We start from the raw sequence: 22,867 nt of genomic DNA, 5'->3' as shown, positions 1-22,867 counted from the left end.
GGTGTGGGGGGTGCAGCCCCCCACCCTCCCTGCAGTAACAGGGTTTTAGAGTTCTATTCTTTTTTTTTTTGTTCTTCTTAATTTTAAAATTCAGAATCTCATTCTGAGTTCGCTATTCAGAAACTCGGGTTCTGTTCTTTCGAGATTAAGAAGTGGACCCATATATATATATATATATATATATATATATATATATATATCTATGTATGTATATGTATATGTATATACACATACACACACACACACACATATATATATATATATATATATATATATATATATATATATAAATATATATACTGTCATCAAAGTTATAGAAGTTCGAACTGCATATTGTCAAGGCCATATCATCAAAGTTCCATCACCTCATAACCTCAAAATCTAAAAAAATAACAAAAACTTGTAGTTTTGCAGTCAAGCCCCCCTCTCCACCCCACGCAACCCCTGCTAATTATATATACTAACTATGACATTGCACTACGGTAAGGAAAGAGTAAACTTGTCAATCCCCACTGTACCACAATCTCCACAGAAAACATCAGCTTTTCAGAATGTTGATCTTATGGTCTTTAAACACCTATACTATATTATCATAAGTGACATAGGCAATTTTACATTTATACAAAAGTAATCAAACTGTATTAACAAATTAACATTAACATTATACTTCACATATATTGCTATACATCATATAACCTAAGCAACATTGCATAAATTATTCAATTCCCGACCTTTTTTTTTAAAACAAGAAACATCTTTATTAAACCACCATATATGACATAAGCAATCAATGCAGTTATATAAATGAAAACAAACCATACTGACACAATCGTATTTACAAGCATTATACATCACAAACCATGCTGACACAGTCCCATTTGCAAACATTATACATCATTTATAAGCTACCCAATCATTTTCAGTCAAACATTACGTGGCTCATTTAAGTCCTGCCACCTTTTAAACCTCGTTCCTCCTCTGTATGTACTGTTTACACAATTCCCATTTTTTCCTATGTAGTTTGCTCCTACCTTTTTCTAAAGATCTTATTTCCCGTTGTTTTACCTCTGTTACTATATTCACTACTTCTAATATAGTTCGTTTAGATTCTGATTTCCATTTTCTAGTAATTGTTTTTTAGGCAGCCATCATAATTAGACACAGCAAGACCTTACCATGTTCTTGCTCATACAAAGTTTGACATTCCAAAAAGTCAAGCAAGTGAAGGGGAGCCCCCATACACAACTATATATATATATATATATATATATATATATATATATATATATATATATATATATGGGTCCACTTTTTAATTTCGAAATTACAGAATCCCGAAGTTCTACATACTGAACCGAGAACCTTGAGATCTTGTAATCTTGAAATTAATTAAAAAAAACATATAAAACTATGTTTTTGGGCTTGCCCCCTGCAAAAACCTTCTTTAATATGTTTTTTTTTTTTCTATTCACTTTTTGATTTCAAAATTTCATAATGTCGAGATTATGGGTTCGATTTTATGTATCTCGACATTATGGCATTTTGAAATTAAAAAGTGGACCCATATACATATATATATATATATATATATATATATATAGATATATATATACACACACACACACACACACACACACACACACATACATACAAACACAAATACACACACACATACATTTCCCCCACATCTAGATGTGATTTAAATCTACTGTCGCAGGGTACACCAGCATCTGCAAAGTAAATCATCCTAACATCTCTTTCTGCAGAAATTAGGTACAGTTACTTGTCAGGAAGTCATTGCGAGTGAGTAAATGTCGTGCACCTGCTGTATTAATACCGACCCACCCAGAAAGCTTTACATGTTCATTACCCATCAATTTTTTACGCATTCACTTACCTTGAAGGAGATGGTGAAGGGTTGTTGAATTCATTTGCTAACTGAGGAAACAAAAGAAAGACATTAAATCATACAGTTCCAGCAGAAGGCACAGAAGGTGACAGAGAGCAATATGTACATACATTCATTCATTCAAGGTGGTCTTATGATCTCAGGGCATATTACAAAAAAGTTCAATTAAGACAAAGGTATGGTTTCAAAATGGAATATTTTCAATATTAAACATGAAAAATAAATTACCTTTATTATTTTCCCTATCTGGATTAAGAATTTGAAACTAACAGTTTAAGGCTTTGTACTAGGCTATCAGCTTGGCAAAAAGGTACCATGTATCTTTCTAATCCTTGGAACTATAAGAAGATTTAGTGAGGACCTATGTATCATAACTGATAACAATACAACATGACATTGTTCATACTAACTTTTTCATGCCATGGTAGTGACAGTGGAAGCTGTGGAAATCAAACAATGTTAATTATAAAATTTGAAAGTTTGTACCACAGTTAGACTAAGTACCTTGGATAGTGGTTAACAGAATGAAATGCTGCTAAGTGACACCTTGCAGCTTTGATTTTAATTTACTCACTTATTGTCTCATACCTGTGAACATGTGAGGATTAAACACTAAAGTAATTTTCTTTAGAAATCATGACGGAGAGCCCAAAGAGTATTATCCACCTTATGTTTTCTTTGGAAAAGAAGGTCTTCATACATCCTCAGACCTCTCAACATCGTTGGTTAAAAATCATGGACAAAGACAGAATTCATAGGGGAAAGGACTGCCATTAGGGAGATTTTGTAAATATTACTCTAATTCACTTAAGCAGTTAATAGAAAGTACAGTTTTGTACCTACCATAAATGTAGATGTTCGAGTGCTCACCCTGCTGCAGTCATCACATTTGGGTTGTCCTGTCGTCAGGTGGTCCCGCAGTCGGCTGGATTTACAAAGTCTTGGTCCGACGTTGATTGCTGTCACCTCATCCCTGACGTCAGTGCACCAGGGGTACATATATTGCAACCAACGCCATTTTCTTCAGTTTTTCTTGCCCCAGATGTCAGGTGCCCCCAAAAAGGTGATCCAAATTAGTACCAAATGGTGTGAACACTGTACAAACACAAAATCCCTTCAGCTATAAGCAAATACATCAGTAAGGCATAGCAGAGATTTAGCCAGTAGATCAGAGGGGTTGGAGGGAGGGTAACCTGGACTGCAGCAGGGTGAACACTCGAACATCTACATTTATGGTAGGTACAAAACTGTATTATGTTCATCGTGTTACCCTGCTGCAGTCATCACACTTGAGTTGAGTCCCAAAGCTAAGGTAGGATGGAGGTATTATAAAGGGTTAGTGGAGGCAATGAGGCCCTGCAGAACTGCAGTGGCGAAGCCTGCCCTGGACTTAGAATAAAGAGGTAAGTGATAGTGTTTGGTGAAGGTGTGTACAGAACTCCAAGTTGCAGCTTCTAAAATTTCCTTGGTAGGAACCCCCCTGAGAAAGGCTGTAGAGGTAGCTGTTGCCCTGGTAGAGTGGGATTTAATGGAAGGAGGAACTGGTTTCCCATGATCGGTATAACAGAACTGTATGCAATGGCCTATCCATTTAGAAATGGTTTGCTTGGATATGGCCCTCCCTTGAGAAGCTGTAGCATAGGATACAAAGAGCTGGTCAGTTTTTCTGAAAGCCTTAGTTTTATCCAAGTAGTAATGAAGCTGCCTGTGAATGTCCAAGGAATGCAGGAGTCTCTCACCTTTGTTCTGTGGATTGGGGAAGAAAGTGGGTAGGTGGATGGTTTGCTTTAAAGCTACACTGGAAACCACCTTAGGCATGAAGGAAGGATTAGCTCGTAGAGAAACACTGTCTTGATGAAAAATGAGGAAAGGTTCCACTGCCATAAGTGCCTGTAATTCTGAGACTCTCCTAGCAGAAGTTATTGCCAGGAGCAGGGCAGTCTTCCAAGATAGGAACTGAAGGTCTGCAGAGAAAGCTGGTTCAAAGGGAGGTAGCGTTAGTTTTTCCAGAACAAAGTTGAGGTCCCATGTTGGTGTAGGAGCTCTTCTAGGTGGTCTAATTTTCTTTGCCCCTCTGAGGAACTGCCTTAGGAGAGGATTTGAAAATAAAGGTGGATTTGTGTTGTAGTTAGCTGAAATAGCTTAAGCATGGATTTTAATTGAGGAGAAGGAAAGTCCTTTGTGCAACATCTCAGCTAAAAACTGTAGAATGTGGGGCATATGAGGCTGAGTTGTGTCTTGGCCTTTAGCTTGGTTCCAAGCAGAAAACCTTTTCCATTTGTCCGAGTAAGCCTTCCTGGTACTTGGTCTCCTGGCTTCCAGAATAACATCCAGTACTGCTTGTGAAAGAGGGGCTGGTTGCATGCTTAATTGATTTACCATGCAGCCAGGTTTAAGGTTTTGAGCTGGCTGTGTAGAATCTGTTTGTTTTGCTGCATGAGCAAATGAGGTATTTGAGGCAATATCCATGGTGGGCTGTGAGCCATATTCTTCAGTAGCGGGTACCAGTGCTGGCGTGGCCAGTCTGGGGCTATGAGAATCAGTCGAGGTTCCCCTTTTTGACCTTCAAAAGAACCTTTGTGAGAAGAGGTAATGGAGGAAAGGCATATGCTGTCAGGTTTTTCCAACTGAAGGAGAGAGCGTCCACTTTCCAAGCTTGATGGTGGAATGTCCTTGTACAAAATTTTGTCAGTTGGTAGTTTTGAGGACTGGCAAACAGGTCTAAATTTGGAAGGCCCCATTTTTGAGTTATCATTGAAAATATTTGTGGGTCTAGTTTCCACTCATGGGGATCTTTGATGTTTCTGCTTAGGAAGTCTGCCAATGTGTTTTTCTGTCCTGGCAGGAACTGAGCTTGTAACTGGACTTGGTAGGCCAGAGCTGTGTTCCACAAGATTATTGCTTGCCTGCAAAGAGGGTAGGAATGTGTGCCCCCTTGTTTGTTTATGTACCACATTACTGTGGTGTTGTCCGTCTTTATTGCAAGTTGTCCTGGCTGTAGTAGATCCTTGAAGGCTGTCAGAGCTTTCTGTACAGCTAGCATCTCTTTTTGATTTATGTGCAGATTTCTTTGTTCTGCAGTCCATAGGCCTTGAATGCATTGCCCTGACATGTGTGCCCCCCAGGCATAGACTGAAGCATCTGTTGTGATAGTTTGCCTGGTTGGGGGCAAGGTGAAAGGCTGACCCTTGTTGAGGTGACATGCCTGTGCCCATCACAGAAATTCCTGTTGAAGGCAGGGATGAGAGATATCACTGTGTCCAAGCTGTGGCTGTGTTGAGACCATACACTTTTTAGGTACCATTGTAATTTCCTCATATGTAGTTTTGCAAATGGTATTATCAGAATGCAAGATGCCATGAAGCCCAAAGCCTGCAGAATTTTTCTTGCAGTTAATTGGGTCTTTGTTGCCATTGTCTTGAAATATTGAGTCAGTTGTAGTTGCTTGTCTGGTGTAAGATAAGTCTTCTGGGCCGTTGTGTCCAAGCTGGCACCCAGGAATGTAATTTTTTTGTGAGGGTACTAGTTTTGACTTCTTTTCGTTTACTGTGTACCCTAGACAATTTAGTAGATGCTTCACAAAAGCCAGATGATGTAAGAGAATGTCTTTTCTTTCTGCTTGGATGAGGCAGTCGTCCAGGTATGGATATATTTGAATTCATCTTTGTCTGCAGTATGCAATTACTGGTGCCAGGCATTTTGTGAAAACTCTGGGCGCAGTAGATAAGCCAAAGGGCAGTGCAGAGAATTGATAATGGGTTGAACCTGCAATGAAACGGAGGTATCTTCTGCAACTTTGTCTGATAGGGACATGCAGGTATGCCTCCTTGAGGTCCAACGTTACCAGCCATGCTTCCATGCCCAACATGGGAAGTAGCTGCTGTAGTGTTAGCATCTTGAATTTGGGAACTTGTAAGTAAGTGTTTAGAATTGAAAGGTCCAGAATTGGTCTCCAAGCATTATCCTTTCTGGGTACTAGAAAGAGCCTTGAGTAAAATCCTTGGCCTTGCTCTTGAGTAGGTACCCATTGAATGGCTCTCATGGCCATGAGAGCTGTAATTTGTTTTTGAGCCTCTGCCCTTTGATTTAGTGGCAGGTTTGGCATTCCTCTTTTCATTGGCAAGGTGTGAAAGTGGAATCTGTATCCTCGCAAAATTAAGTCTAGGACCCATTTGTCCTTTGTGACCATGTGCCAGTTGTCTGCAAAAAGTGCTAGTTTCCCCCCCAAGGGGGCTGACAAAAGAGCTTTGTTTGGCCAGCTGAGGTGCAAGTCATTGAGTTTGCCTTCTGGTGGGTTGAGACCTGTCTTTTCCTCCCTTCTGGGTTGGAGTGCCCCATTGGCAAGGTTTATACTGGGCTTGTGGTTGACCTCTGCCCATTGGGTGCCTGTATTTACCCCTCTAAGGTCTGTCAGTGGCTGAAAAGGACCAATTTTTGTTGGCCAGTTTCTGCTGAAGCAAGGGGGTTGCACTTGTAGGAAGTCTTTGACTGTCTGCATTGATTTCGCCTTATCTTCCATTTTCTTTAAAACTTCTTCTGCTTTAACTCCAAAAAGAACATCCTGCTGTAAAGGAGCATCTAGTAGTTTTGCTTTAACATGATCTGGTAGACTGTGTTCCTTTAACCAGGCATGCCTCCATATAACTGATCCAGTGACAGCTGCTCTGCAGGAGGCCTCTAAAGAATCAAACCCACATTGTAAGGTATGTTTGCCCACCTGCTCGGTGGCGTGCAGCAAGTCCTGTACTTCTTTCAATTCAGATTGTTGAGGGAGGGAGGTTATCTTTTGTTTTAACTGAGAGATCAGAAATTGCTGATACTTAAGCATATGAAATTGACAATTTAGTGCTCTCATAGCTAATGTGGCTGAGCTGTAAACCATTTTCCCCCACCTGTCTAGTGCTCTTGAATCCCTTTCAGAAGGTACTGGGTTTTTAGCCATGGAAGTCTTAGTCCTCTTGGGACCCTGGGAGATAGTCTCTGGGTCAGCTACTGGGCTTCTGTAAAGAAATTTGTGGGAATCAAGTACTCTGTAGTATCTGTCAGGCTTGGCCGGAGCAGGAGGTAGAGAGTCTGGGTTGAAACTGGATTCTAAATAGACATCATCCACAATGTCCAAAACCGGAGGGATGGCTAGAGGTCTGTGTTGGGGGAGTAAAAGAAACTCTCTGAGCCTTTTCTTGGAATCAGAGTAATCCTGACCTTCCCAGTGAAAATGTTCCCTCATAGTGTGTAAAGTTTCCCCAAAAGAGTAGTCTTCAGGAGGGGAAGCTGAGGGAATAGAGTCCTCAGCATCAGAATTTTCATAAGGAGAGAAGGAATAGTCTTGGTCCTCAGAGGAATCCGAAGAAATAGACAGTTGCTCAGGGGAAGCAGAATCTTCCTCTTGTCTAGGCCTTTTGTCAGGAGGAGGCTGAGAACCCCTGATAAGAGAAATCAAATCTTCAGCCATTTTGTGCATCTGTTTCTTAGGCACAAGGCCTTGAACAGGAGACTGAAGTGTAGTCTGTTTTGGTTTAGAAGGAGTCTTCGACTTAGAAAACGTTTTGACTGTAAGAGTCGTCGGTCTGAAAATGCCTTCAGAGATCGATGGCGTTTCAGAAGCACCAACGTCCTTGGAAGGTAAATCGTCGGAAGGGCCTGAAGTAAAAGGCTGCGTCGGCCTAGTACATTCCGTCAAAATATCCATAGCGGTCTCGGGTTCCAGGACTGCGGTAGTCAGGGGCTGCGTCGGAGCCTCACTGATAACCGGAGACCGGATCAACCGAGGCCTCAGAATCGGGCTTAGGCCTGGGCTGTCGGTCCTTGTCCCTGCGCTTTTTGTGCACACTGGTAGTCGGTAGCTCCGACGGCATGTTATAGTTAAATTTTCTACCAAAATAGTGTTGTGCGAAATCAAATCGTCTTTTAATAGTATGCTTATTAAACCTAGCACAAAAACGACAAGAAGTGACGTCGTGATCAGGGCCTAGGCAAGCTATGCAATAAGAATGAAAATCCTTATGAGGTATTTGCTTCCCACAAGAAATACAATTGTTAACTTTTTCTGACATCGGTCTGAGGCAAGAAAAGTTTCCCCAACGGGGTACTTAGCTTTATAGAAGACTTCGGTCTGAAATTCGAATTCGACAATCTCAGGAGTCGGCCGACTGGCACTTGCGAACTGCTTCTGCTTCAGGCACCAGGCGGCAAGAAAGACTGAAGAAAATGGCGTTGGTTGCAATATATGTACCCCTGGCACACTGACGGCGGGGATGAGGCGACAACAACTGACGTCGGACCAAGACTTTGGAAATCCGGCCGACTGCGGGACCGCCTGACGACAGGATAACCCAAGTGTGATGACTGCAGCAGGGTAACACAATGAACATCAATAGAATACATCAACATGCATTTTCTGAACAATAAAAATAATGAAACTCTAAACTCTGCCATTACTGACTGACTGCAATCATCAGTGACTTACCAGAAAAATAAAACAAAATGTTATGATGGACAGGGCAAAAATATAAGATCACATCAGTCGCCCTGCTAGACAGGGGTCCAGGGAAGTAAATACTGTGGGAAGAAATGGCCAGGGAATTGTTATGACCAGGCTTGTATAGGCCCTAGGGCCAATAGCCTAGTACCAACCTATGAAAAAATATAACATAAAAATAATATATATATAATATTATAAAAATATAATACAAAAGTATAAGTGAAAGTCAGAGACAATCAGCAAAATCAGGAACAACTGAAAGATATGTGTACGCCATATAATTAGGAATAGATAATATTTGCAAAGACTTGCTACAGATATTTTAGCACGTCAAAACACTTAAACAGGTCTATTTCAATGAAAAAATGAAAGCTCAAATGGATAAGGTTAAATCTGAAGTAAAATATCACAGCACGATGTGTGAACATAGCAGTAGAGACATATGTTCTGTGCGATTCCAACAAAATGTTTACTCACAATATGTACCACCATGGATACAGCTGGGTCAAACCCTTAACATACACTAAGGGAGTTATTTAATCAAATTCAGTTTGAATTTTGAAGTTTATTTAGGTGTTCTATACAAAGCACCAATAACAAAGAATTAAATGTAACCTAAACAAACATAGCACAATAACAAAGGAATTGCAGTTGCTGACTAAAATGCATACTGATTACAGTCATCCCATAGCATCAAAGGCAAAATCAAAAAGATAAGTCTTGACTGTCTAAAATCAACCAATGATTGATCTTCCAGAACCACTCATGGAACTACTAGTATCCCCTTGGAGACAGACTGCAAAATCTGCATCGGGCACTAAGGTACAACAAGTTGCTTTAAGCAACAGGAACCTAAGTCATGAATGGATAAAAACTACACTAGGATCTTGTAGATAATCCTGTACAAAACAGGAAGCCAATCAAGGTTGCACAAAACAGATGGAAGAGGTCGATAATGTGCAGCGGCAGCAAGTCGTCAGGACGCTGAGTTCTGCACCTTCTTAAAGCAGTCATACTCGGTGGTTGGTAGTCCCAAGTAGATGTCATAGCAGCAATCCAGCCTTGAATACATCAAGGTGAGAACAGCAACTGAGACATCTGCCTGAGGTAACAGTTCCTTAACCCTGGAAATGATTTGCATATGGAAACAAGATAAATACATGACAACAGATGATACCTGCTCCTCAAATATCAGCTACAACTCAACAAATGACATGAATGTGCTGCACCTTCTTAAAATCAGCATTACCCCTGTACATAATGAAGTTGGGCAACAGAACACAGGAGAAATCTCTGACGGTTACATGAACAGGCAGGACCTTAAACTTGCTGGTGTTCAACTGTAATCAATTTCCAGTAAGGCAGATTTGTACGGCTTCAAGATTATCAGCCAGGGAGGAGACACTTGCCATATTGTCTTGTGGAAAAGAAAAATAGATCTGAGTGCCATCAGCATATCTATAGTAAGCTAAGCCCCTTTCCCTTAAAAATGCTCCTAGAAGTAGCATATACACTGTCAACAATAGAGGCTCTAAGCTAGAGCCATACAGTAGTTCAATATACAGAAGAAAGTACAGTTGTTTAAGATCTTAGCGTAACAGTAGATGTTCTGCTTCTCTCTGCTACAGTATTATTCACACGATATCATACTGAGGCCAGCATACCAAAGGTTTATCTCTGTCCAGGCAGCATATATTATAGGTTTATAGGTTAGTACTAAGCTAACTGCCCTTGCGAGCCATTTAAGCCTAGCCAGTTATCCCTTGCAAGGCTCAAACTGTGAACCTTGTGTTTGTAAGGCAAACACCTTAACCATTAGGCCACCCTCCCGTCCTACATCCATGACATAAGGAAAATAAATGATGCATGAGTGCCTGATCCTACAAACTGAAATGCCCCAGAAGAACCCAACATGAAAAGGCTGATCATGTGCATCCAGGAAGGGAAGAAAGGAAGAAAGAAAAAAAAAGACCCTTTCTGGCCAGAAGAAAAGCAACAGAAAAGAAAAGTAAGGCAAGGAGGGAGGGGCACAATACTGCAACGGTGAAAAGTAGGATATCTACTGCTATGGTAAGATATCATACAAATGCATCATGCCCTTCCTTATCACCGTTGCAGTATTCTTAAAATCTGGGAGAGTACAAGCTACTGGAGAGGATGGGATGAGGACGCCACAGAGAAGCTCTTCCAAAATACATGAAGACTGGTGCTGGCAAATCCCATTCTGGCTCTAGAAATGACATCCAACTTGTATTGTTTAGTAAAGATATGTACAGAAGACCAAACAGCAGCTTCTAAAATGGATATGGCGCAGCGGTTAGCATTGTCACCTCAAAACAAGAGGTTCTTCGGTTCGATTCTCAGGTGGGGTACCTTCTGTGCAGTCTGCCTGTCCGCCCTGCATTCGTGTGGGTTTCTTCTGGGTGCTTCAGTTTCCTCCCACATTCCAAAGACATGCATCTGGAATGTTTCTCTCCAGGTCTCTGCTGAAAATGCGCTCTGTCCCAGTTGGACTTTCCTGGTTAATAAATGTTAAATAAATAAAAACCCTTGAAAAAGGCACCAGAAGAATCCACAGCCCTAGTAGAATGAGCACAAACTGAAGAAGAAGAAAGCTGCTTGCCATGAAAAAAACAGCAAGAAAGAAATGGCCTTAGAAATCTAGGAGGAGATAGTTTGCTTTAACACGCCCAAACCCAATTTCCTGGCATGAAAAGAAACAAAAAGCTGCTCAAATTTCCTGATCTGCTTAATTTTTATTTAGGTAATATTCGAGCTGTATAAATCTAAATGAAGGATCCTCTCACTGTCATTCTGTGGAGAAGGGAAAAAAGAAGGAAAATACGACAAATCGTTAGCCACCTCAGGCATAAAAGAACTGGTACAAACAGACACCCTATCCCTGTAAAAAAAGGTAGAACTGCCATACATGCTTCACGTTTACACCCCTCTTGGTAGAAGTAGAGGGTACTGACAGCACAGTTTACTAAGTGCAGAGTTGTAAGGATGAAAAAACTGCATGTTCAAAAAGAGACAAAGTCAATTTCTCAAGAACAGAAAATAAAATGAAGGTCCCAAGAAGAAGAATTAGGTTATCTTGGAGGCCTATTATGAAGGATGTGTTTCAAAAATTGTTTCACTTCAAAGCTAGAAGTTAGTGGTGGCTTCATAGGCAGACAAGCAGAAATTGCTGACAAAAGAGATTAAAAAGATGAATATGCCAGGCCACATGTAAGCAACTCACACAAATAAGAAAGGACCATAGAAATACACACAGAAAAAGAGTTCATACCGTGCTTGAGACACCAAATAAAAAATCTCTTTCATTTAACCACATAGGAGTTTCTAGTAGTGGGTTTTCTGGCCTCCTGCAAAATCCAGAGCAAGTCCCTAAAGATCTAGTGTCTAAAAGGAATCAAAACCCTACCACCCAAATAGTCAAATGAAGGGTGGACAAGTGAAGGTAAATGGCAGATCCCTTGTCTTGGTAAACAGATCCATTATGTGGGGTAACTTGTGATGATTACCCCTGGCTAGATAGAATAGGATGGGAAATTGATGCTGTCTAGGCCAAAAAGGAGTCACCAGCAAGATTTTAGGTTTGTCCTACATGACTTTGTGCAAGACTTTTGGCAACAGAGGAGGAGTGGGACAAGCATACAGAAACATCCACTTCCAGGAAAAAGACATAGCATCCATTTTCCAAACCAGAGGACTTGGCACTCTTGAGAACTTGTCTGCTCAGAGCAGAAGCAAAAATATCTACTTGAGGAGTACTCCACTGATGAACAATGTCCGGGAAAACCATTCATGAGCATCTGCCATGGACCTTGCTCATAGTATCTACCACTAGATTGTGATCTGAAGGTATGTGAACTGCCTGAAATGTTAACTGATGGCGGATAGAAAATACCAAATCTGTACAGCCAGCCTGCAATAAAGGTATGGCTTAGTGTGCCCTTGATTGCTGATATACCACATAACTGTGGTGTTTTCTGTAAAAACTCTTAGAAGGCCAGGAATCTAAAGGGAGTGGACAGCATGGAGAGCCAGAATCCGAGCTCTCATCAATTTGACATTGATATGATCTGCTAGATGTGAAGGAGACCAAACACCCTGTACCCTGTCATTGTTGGAGGAAGCTCCCCAACCCTTATTTGAAGCATATGTGTACAGATCCTGAGTGGGAAGAGGAACCTGAAAAGACAGGCTGGGATTCACAGACATCTGATAAACCTACCAATGGAGCTCAAGCTTGAGGCAAGGTAATAGAGGAATAGGACGATCCTCAGGATGACAATGCTAAAGTCAAATGTTTTTGTAGTATCACTGGAACTTCCACTTATGGAGTCTGGCAAAAGGAACCATAGGAATAGTGGATGTCATGAACCCCAGAACTTAAAGGAATTTCCTTGCAGGAAGCACTGAAAAAGGAAGACGGAACTGAAAATGAGCTGTCAAGAGGCAGCACAGCGATCATTGGCAGAGTTAATCCTGAGGCCTAGAAAAACTTGATCTTGCGATGGGGTCAGTACAGACTTCATGAGGTTCAAGGTGAACCACAGACTTTGCAGAAGAAGCACTATAAATTTAAGATCCCAAAGAAGAAGAAGATGGGAGAGGGAGCTTTAATCCACAAGTCATCTAAACAAGGGAAAATCTGAATTCCTTGAAGAATACAGAAGGCCATCACTGGGACTAGACACTTTGTAAAAACCCTCCGGACCACAGAAAGACCAAAAGACATAGCAGAGAATTGTTAATGTGAGAAAGACACAGACAAATGTTAAAATTTCCTGAAGAGAGGGTGGACAAGAATGTGAAGGTAAGCATAGTTCATCACAGAGCAATGTATAACTGACAGATCTGTAAGGACAGTAGTAGCTAAATTGAGGCCAAAGTTCCTATCCAGCCAGGTCCCAATTATAAAAGCAGAGGAGAACATGCTGTAGCTGACTGCTGCACTGCATATGATTACAAGTATGTGGTAATAAAAGTCTGTGTTAGAGGTGTTAGGATAACACAGCCATTACAGTAATAGGATGCAAAGGGGGGATGGTTTTAAGGACTACACTGATTACTTCATGATGACAACTCTGCTAATAGAAGTACTAAACTCCCCTGTTCTTTATATTAATATAATCTCTTCTTCAGACAGTTAATTTCAACTTTTTTTAATATGTAGTCCATATCTCTCAACCTTTTATTGCAAAAAATCTGACAAAGCCCAACAAAATGGGGGGGGGGGGGGGGGGCAAAGGCCCAAAAATAGGGACATTTTTAAATATAGCTATTATAAAGTTGCTAGATTAATAGGGTTTGTTTTAGCATACATTTTCTAAAGGACTTGAAGTCTTAAACTTAAATGTATGTCATTATTTAGTGATTTTAATCCTCAGATCATCCCAGTGATTTGTCAGAAAACCACAAATTTTATGAGGAACTGACCAAAAGTATGAGTCAAAAATCTGGACATTTTGCTAAAATCTGGACAGTTGAGAAGTATGGAGTCACTTTCATTATAAAAGAGTATTTAAAACCACTAACCTCTCTCTCTCTGTATGTGAAATTTTCTTCAGACTTACTAAGCAGAATCAGGCAAGAATTAATATCGAAGTTGGCATCGGCCATTGCTTCTATTTAACAGATGAAAGCGTGCACATGTGGTAAAAAGTCAGTGAAGTCTGTCATCCATCATGGGAAAAGTGAAACTCTAAACAGGCTTGTCTTGTTCTGCTTATTTCACCCACATCTTCACTTGGGTAAGTTCAAGGACTGATCCCACAAACTGATAAACCTGTAACTGAATGACAACTGGTTCACAAGGGTTCTGTTTGAAATTATGAGCACTGCAAACATGGTGCTTGGAATAGCACATATGAAATTGTGAATATGGGAATGTTACTAAGTCCATGGCTACAGTACATTAGACTATACCCACTGCAATGAGGTACAGTGACCTTGTAGTTAGATATGTTATGCAACATGGGTATGGGGCTGAGTAAAAAATATACAACCGTCACTGCTTGGTGGTGGGGTTAATATGGCTACCTGTAGTTTAGATACCATACAGGTCAAATTACACTTTGAAAGAAGTGACATTGATGTGTCTATTTTTGAAATACAATTAAGAGAAGGTAGCACAAACTTGGTGCAAAATAACCCCTTTTTGGCAGGAGGGATAGAAGCTACTACTCTATTACTGTAGTAGAACTTCAATAGGTTATTTTCCAATGAAAGAAATAAATTAGCATCTTTCATGGCATGTTAGTGTTGCGGTAGTATTTGAATATGGAATCAACACTTAGATGCTTATGAGTAGATAAGCAACCTGCTTACCCATTCCTCAAGGAGGACTGCGATTTAGGTAGAGGAAAGGAGTGCTTAAAGCACACTAAGGACTGGCTGCAGATATTCACGGAATATGATATCCCAAAAGATGAGAGAGAGAGGATAAAAATATCAAAAATCTGGAAGCTGATCTAAAAGGTGACGTACATCATTATTTTAATCATAAGGTAAACGGCATATAGAAACAGTGTGAGAAGCATAGTCAGAAGATAATTGTATTTTATTATTTATTTTACATCTGCTGATCAGGAAAGTCTAACTGGATGCGTGTCCATTTTCAGCGGAGGCCCGGGCAGAAAAGCTCCACAGTTAAATTTTAAGCAAAATATAAGGTGTATACAGAAGCATTCAAATTTACATAGATAGTACCAAGCTTAACACTGACTAGTAACATAGCACTGAAGCTTAAGTTTTAACATATTTACATAGACTGAACACATCTTTTACAGTTTTAGGCTGAGGAATAATATAATAGTGAACATTGTTAGTAGGGGTTGCATTTGTTGCTTTATACAGTTGACGTGTGAGCAAGTTAGCCACAGGAGGGAGTATAGCAACAAAGAGAGCAAAGATTAGACATAGTAGGGAGTATAGTAACAGGAGAAGAGTCCGAGATGGGAATTGGGTAACAGGTTAAGTAAGAAAAGCAGGAGGCGTAAGTAACTTACGTACAGAGTAAGAGTAGAGGTGTGAAGGGAAAAGTGCAGTGAATAGATGAGTGTCCTAGCAGTGACATATGGGTATTGACTAAGGGGTTAAAATTAGAGGTGGAACTGGAAGGAAACTACAGAAGTTGCATTCTTTTGGTGATGAAGCTGAAGTCAGAGGACAAGAGTAAGGGGAGAAGGTGGGAGAGGTCAGCCAGGTGGGGAATGTCCATATCCATGTGTGCTTTAGGTGCTCTTTCAGGAATCTTTTAAATGTAACCTTTGAGCCTGCTGAGGTAATAGCAGTTGGTAGGGGGTTCCAAATTTTGCCTATGTAGTTAGGGAAGAGGGAGTCCCCTGCTGTGTTGTTGGTCTTGGTGACCTTGATTAATTTTTTGTCACTAGAGTGAAGTTGTGTAGTTTTAGCTTGTAGTTCTAATAGATTGGCCAGAGCTGGAGTTTTGTCTGGGAGTAATAGAAAATTATGGGCAAAGGAAAGTTGATGACAGTTTAGGAGATTAGGGAATTCAAGCCAGCCAAGTTGGCTTAGGGAATGGCAGCGGTGGGCTCAGTAGGGGACACCGGTAGCAAATTTTGCAATTTGATTGTAACAGGTGTTTAATTTGACAATTTCAGTTTTGGGTAAGTTGGTGAGAATGGGGGAGGGATAAAATAGTGTGGAAAGGAGGTGAGTTTGAGCAATTGTTATCCTAGCAGGTTGTGTTAGAAATGGTTTATTTTTATTTAGGCTGCTCAGTTTTTTGTGGATATTTTTAATGGTTTGATTTATATGTTAATCAAATTTGAGGTTATCAATGGTCACTCCTAGCAATTTAGTGAGAGTGTCAGCAAAGATGACAGTCCCATTCATGGACACAATATTAAATGCGCTGAGTATTGTGATAGATTTGTTAAGTACACATAGCAACAGTTTGCTATTTTGGGGATTTAGTATTGGGTTTTTGTTAAGAAACCAGTTTTCAGTGATAAAACATAAAATGAAAAAAAAACCTGCAGAGAGACCAGGAGTATGAAAAACACAGGTTGTGCCTTTGGTGACAATATGACAAATATAGGTAATGAAAACAGGACAGTGGAAATAGAAGAGATGGTGATTTATTGACTTATTTACGACATTTGATTACTGGGAAAGTCTGACCATTTTTAGCAGAGGCACAGGATGAAAAGCTCCAAAGTATTACAAAACATTTTAAGAACTGCAACACAAAAGTGAGAGAAAATCAGGCTTATGGTATACTTACAGACAAAGCCTGGGGGAGAGCAACTGAAAGAAGTGAGTGAAGAAGGGCGTCTAAGGAGGTGTACGGTATGAACATGTATTTGTTCACATTTAAAGAAGTAGTTTATCCTGGTGTTGAACAAAAACAGAGCCAGCTTTTGTCTAGAAAGTCTTTTAGAATGGTTTTGAAGGATAGGAGGGAGGGTACTGACCTGAAACATATGGATAAGGAGTTCCAGACCTTAGCAACATGGTGCCAGTATAGAAAGTGCCCAGTAGATTTGATAGGATTGTGGAAAACAGGTGGTTTTGATTACTGATGACTGACTAGGAACATGGTCGTGTAGAATATTATTTAGTGCTGGACAAGCAGATGGATGCCAATTCATTTTATAGGTGGTAAGAAGCTGTGTATATGTTAGTTGAGCTGGCAGGTCTAACCAATTTAAACTTATTAGTAACATACAGTGGCAAGTTCTGAAAGGGGTATTTGCTGCAAATTTAACAACTTTGTTATAGCATTATTCAGCTTCTGATTTTTGTGATGCCTGAAGGTTAGTAAGGATGTCAGCACCATAAAGGACGGTGGGGAGGACATAAGTAGTGGCAAGTGTAGTTTTAGTAGCATCAGTGAGAACGTTTTTGTCTCTGTAAAGCATCCCTAGTTTTTGATGAGTTTTTCTTATGCCATTTTGTATATACAGCTCCTCTTCCCTGGAATTATGGAATTATGATTGCAGTGCACTCACAAACTCATCCAATGCAATTAGCAGTAACTAGCTTTCTTTTGAAAATATACAAACTGAAACAGAAGAGCAAGTTGGAGATAAAATTGTTAACACGATACTTCAGGAAAGATCATCTTTTTGGGGAGATTCAGAAAAAAAAAAACAAAGTAAAAATACAAGAAAGAGAAAACAAACAAACTAATTTAAATTACAAGCCACACTAGATTCACAGATGTTTTGACTCCCAAAGGGACATATTTGCAATAGCAGCACCTTCCCTATATTCACAAGGAAAGCACACTTGTGTAAGAACTTACTATAATAGTAGATGCCCTACTGATCAGTTTTGCGGTATTCCAAACATAAGGGTTTTCATCACTGACATATGGCCTGGATACCTTCTCTAGAGCAAATGACTAACATATGACTTCAGCTCACAAGTGTAGGGATATAAAGGAAAATCGTCATCATCAACCCCCCCTTCCCATTTTCTACATAGTCTCAGGGTGCTGTGTTAACTGTTGTCATTGCCATATCTCTCAATGCAATGCCACATTCCTGCCTTTTTCAACACTCATGCCTGACTTTCACAAATCTTTGCTCACACAATCCATCCATCGCTTTGTTGGATGGCCTTGTTTCCTCTTACCTTCTTCCTGTCTGTCCCAAATCTTCTTATCATAGGATCATAGCAGATTACAAGACTATCGACTGGTCATTTTACGCCTAGCCATTTCAACCCAATGTAATACCGTAGAAGTACTAGTGAATACCCAAGATTGCACTAGATTGTTTTCTGCTTTTCTGCACACCATAATCTATTCTGTTTGATCTTTTCTGCAACTGGAGCTCCTCTGGCCTCTGCTCTTATGTCCTTATTTCTTCATCTGTCCCACAGGATGCATCCTGCCACCTCTCTCAGGCTCTTCATTTCCATCACCTCCAGCTTCCACATCTGCTGTGCCTTTACTATCCAGGTTTCTGTACCATACAGTAGTACTGGTCACACCACTGTTTTGTACACCTTACTTTTCTTATTCTTTGGTATTCTTCTGTCATATACTACACCTGACACTCTATTCCAGTTGGATGCAGCCCCTCTGATTCTAGCTTTGACCTCTTCATTCAGACTTCACTTCTCTTCAACCAGTACTCCCAGATAACTGAAGCTATTAACCTGTTCCAATATCTTCCCTTGCATCTCAATTCTCAGCTTCTTCTGATTTCCAAAATTTTCTGCCATTACCACTCTTATCTGTACTTAGTTTCATCTCATGCGCCTTCAGTTTTGCATTCTACTCTCAAGAACTAAGTTCTTGCTCAGTCTGCCTGTAATGCTACATCACCTGCATACAGCAACTTTACTGAGCTATCCCTCTAACCTGTTTGCTAAGGTAGTCCATCACCAGTATGGACAGCAGTGATCTCAGAGATGAACCCTGGTGCACACGCACTCCAACTGGTAACCCCTTTGTGAGGCAAAACACTGTTCGTACTTCAGTCATTGGGTCCTTGTACATAGCCTGCAATAATACTACCAATGTATCTAGAACTTTGAACCACCAGAGTACTGCCCAAATCAACTTTCTTGGGACCTTGTCATATGCTTTTTCCAAGTCTAGGAATGCACAGTTAGACTCTTTCCTCATCCCTAGGTTGACTACTCCTAGCATTTTTATTGGTTTATTGAGACTTAAATACAAGCATTTTATTGTATCTGAAGAAGCGTTGTGGAAGCAAAGCAAAAGCCCTAGCAGGGTGACTGACGTGATCTCCGGGGTGAATTTCCTTTCTCTCATCCAATCATCAAGGTTCTTTTTGAAGATTGTTAATTGTTGATCATACGAGGTTTCCCACACAAGAAAGTAATGTTATGGTTTCACAACAAAATGTTTTGTCCGCATTTTCATTGTATGTGGAGTCAGTAGGTAATTTTTCTGAAAAAGTAGTCAATGTTGAGTCTTTGGATGAAAGTGAATGCTTTCATAATATTAGTACTAATCAACTGACTAATAATGTTAATAATAGTCCGACGGATAATTTGTTAAATTTAAGTGTATATGATGATGGCAACTTACATATGGGGAATAGTTATTTAAAATATAGTACAGATACTAATAAACTTAATGGTGGTAACTTATATGGTAATCATCATAAGGGTGGTACATCAACACCAGATAGTAAATATGGTGAAGTTTTTAATGAAGTTTTTAATGGAGTTGGAAATAATGAAATAAGTCTGTTAGTGGAATTATTAGTGAATCAAATGGAAAGTGTATCTGATAGTAATGTATTGAGTGACTCAAAAGTGATTAGTAACACCTATGGTGATTTTAAAGTATATAATATAAGTATGTTTTTGATGTTGAACATGCAAATTTAATGTCAAAAGGTTTTACATTTGTTCCCTGTCGGAAAGGTAATATCACAGAAATGTTAATTGACTTGAAGATTTTTACTCGCAAAATGAATCTGAAAATGTGGTTTCCTGATAGTATAGTAGACAAACAGGACAAAGTGTTGAAAAAACCCAGTCTATGTAATCCAGTTATTAATCAGACAGTAGCCTTATTTGAAAAGGCATGTGAAATGAACATCGGGGAACACATGAATAGGTTCTATAAAAGTGGGTATTCTAATTTAACTGAGGATGAGGTTATTTTATTGAACACATTGATAAAAAACAAAGATATACGGATTATGAAGCCCGACAAAGGGAATGGATTAGTAATAATTGAGAGGATGGATTTTAATAATGCCATTAAGAATATGCTGAATGATAGCTATATAGAGAGTAGTATTAATGAAATCAATATTAGTCATCAAAAAATAGATTTGCTTTTAGATGATATGCTATATCAAGGACAGATAAATGAAATGGAATATGATTATTTAAAAAATCCTTTTCCGCTAGTAAGTAGTATGTTCGGTGTTCCTAAGTTACATAAAGGTCTTAACAACATTCAATTCAGACCGATAGTGAATGGAAAAAGGAGCAAAACTTATTTTATCGGTCAATTTTTAGACCAACATATGCAAAAGGGCCTTAAAGTATTTGATTATATAACTAAAGATTCGTGGAGCTTTTTGGACAAATTAAGAGGGTTAAACATTAATGAAGACACTATGTTTTTAACTATTGATGTATGCAATTTATTCACGGTCATTCCCTACGATTTAGGGTTGGTTTGGTTAAAAAATCAATTAAATAAAACTAAACTGTTTGATCAGGATCAAGGCAATGTTTTTATAACATTCATGTAGGTTGTTTTATGAAATAATTATATGTATTTTGATGGCAATTTTTTTAAACAAGTAACAGGAGTAGTTATGGGGGCAGCTTGTGTCCCCATATATGCAAATTATATCATGGCATATTGGGAACAAGAATTTGTTTTTACATCCATATACAGAGGTCATATTGCACGATATATACGCTATTTGGATGATATTTTTATCGTATGCGAGGGTGGTCATGAAATACTTGATGAATTTATTAGCTGCATCAATAATACTGTTGAATTTTTAAAATTTACACATAATTTCAGTAAGGAGAGTATTTCATATTTGGATGTTTATTTAACTATTGATAGGGTTAAAAATTGTTTTAGGTGTGATATTTTTAGAAAAAGTACATCTTCCAATTCATCTTTGGATTTTAATAGTGGGCACCCGTACCATCAAAAAAGAGCCATTGTAAAAGGGCAAGCGGTAAGGGCAGCGAGAATGGTGAGCGATAGTGATGCGTTTATACAGGAGTTCGATGTTATGATCACCGTGTTCAAGAAGAGGGGTGACCCAGACGAATTGTGCAATAACATTAAAAAAGAGGTTGTACATAAAAGGAAGACAGGTTTTTATCAGGCTATACTGAATAATAATCAAGGTATTGAATCGAAAAATGATGTAAATATGGGAAAAGTCAATCACACTGAGAATTTGATATTTGTTATCACATACAATCAAGATGTGGAATGGTTTATAGCGATGGTTGAGAAAAATTGGGGTTTTCTGTATTTAGATAAACATGCATATACAAAAATGGGGGGGGTCCCCAAGTTTGTTTTTCGCAAAGATCAAACCTTCAAACAAATTTACAGAGAGAGTCAGAGTTTGAAATAAAAACAATAGGAAGAGAATTAGGTAATTTTAAATGTGGAAGGTGTAGTACATGTAAGCTCATCATGGTCGCAAAGGATTGTATAAAAGTTAACCACATAAGTGTTCACCTTTCAGGACATTTTAATTGTTATACTAAAAGTGTGGTGTATATAGCGCAATGCCAAAAATGTCCCGCCTTTTTCGTGGGAAAAACGTCAAGACACGTTAGGGAGAGAATTAGAGAACATATTTTGGATATAAAACATGGAAAAGCCACTAGTGCATTGGCTAGACATATTTTGGATAATGTTGACCATGAATTCAAGTTTTATGTTATCCAGCAGGTGAAAAAAGACTCCCAAGGCAAGGCATTAGATATACATCTTGATGTATGTGAATTAAAGTGGCAGTTAAGGTTAAATGCCCAAATGAGTCCTGGAATTAATGAATATATTAGTATAGCCCCGATTTTAAAATTAAGGCACATTTTAGAATAAATTTTATGTATACATCCATGTATTAATTATTTATATAATACTTGAACAATATATTATTAATCCAATAAAAAACTTGTTATTAGAGCAAGGCAATGAAGGGATTCACCAAAAGTTCCGTAGTTTTGTATTTGTTTTTATAGAGCAGGTATATATATATATATTACAGTTTTTGATTGTTATTCTGTTATGTTTTTTATCATGTATGCATATATATATATATATATTTATATATTGTATCATCATATATATTTTTATTTATGTATTAATGTTTTGATTTGTTTTATATGATGTGCATGATTTGCAGTCATGGAATACCTGTATTCCAGCTTCAGCTGCTGATAATGTGATACATTCATAACCTCTGTGTTTTGATTGGATGTCTGCTTTTGGCGCTTGTTTTTTAAGTATTTAAGTAGTGTCAGATGTTCACAGTTTATATCAAGGTCTGAAGAAGCTTTTTAGCGAAAGCACTCACCGACGTCTTTTATATTAAATATCTTGCTTTTATCTTTGGACTACGTCTGAATATTTGTACATTAGTTGGGCTAATTGTTGACGGAACTTTTGGTGACTCCCTTCATTGCCTTGCTCTAATAACAAGTTTTTTATTGAAGTACTTTTTTGCTGCTGACTTAGAGCATTTACTCGGGACGGATATGTTCTTTATTGATTGTGAATATATTATTAATGTTTTAAATATATTAGGATATTATACCCAATATGGCTAACAGTATTTAAGCCTGATGTGTTTTGCACAGTAATACTAAATTAAATCATGATATAAGCATATATAATTATATATACATTTTATATACTTTTTACATATATTATATTAGTGAAATTATTCACTTAGTATATACTAATATACGTATACTTTCTTATATATATATATATATATATATATATATATATA

The 22,867-nt window shown here is 38.7% G+C and overlaps 1 protein-coding gene across 2 annotated transcripts in view; it reads right to left on the bottom strand.

Moving 5' to 3' along the window:
- The window catches only part of LOC122808740 (brain-specific angiogenesis inhibitor 1-associated protein 2-like), a 1,062,100-nt gene that overhangs the window by 122,778 nt on the left and 916,455 nt on the right, over nt 1–22,867 (bottom strand). For both annotated transcript variants that reach the window (XM_044079751.1, XM_044079760.1), the window contains exon 14: nt 1,898–1,938. In XM_044079751.1, the coding sequence (XP_043935686.1) occupies nt 1,898–1,938 (41 nt within the window). The remainder of the gene's footprint in view (nt 1–1,897; nt 1,939–22,867) is intronic.

This window comes from Protopterus annectens, chromosome 1.part1 (genome assembly GCF_019279795.1).
Source record: "Protopterus annectens isolate FY-2018-M chromosome 1.part1, PAN1.0, whole genome shotgun sequence".
In the NCBI taxonomy this organism is placed as follows: domain Eukaryota; kingdom Metazoa; phylum Chordata; order Ceratodontiformes; family Protopteridae; genus Protopterus; species Protopterus annectens.
The sequence above is the reverse complement of the archived record's forward strand: the minus strand, read 5'-3'. Positions and strand labels throughout refer to the sequence as shown.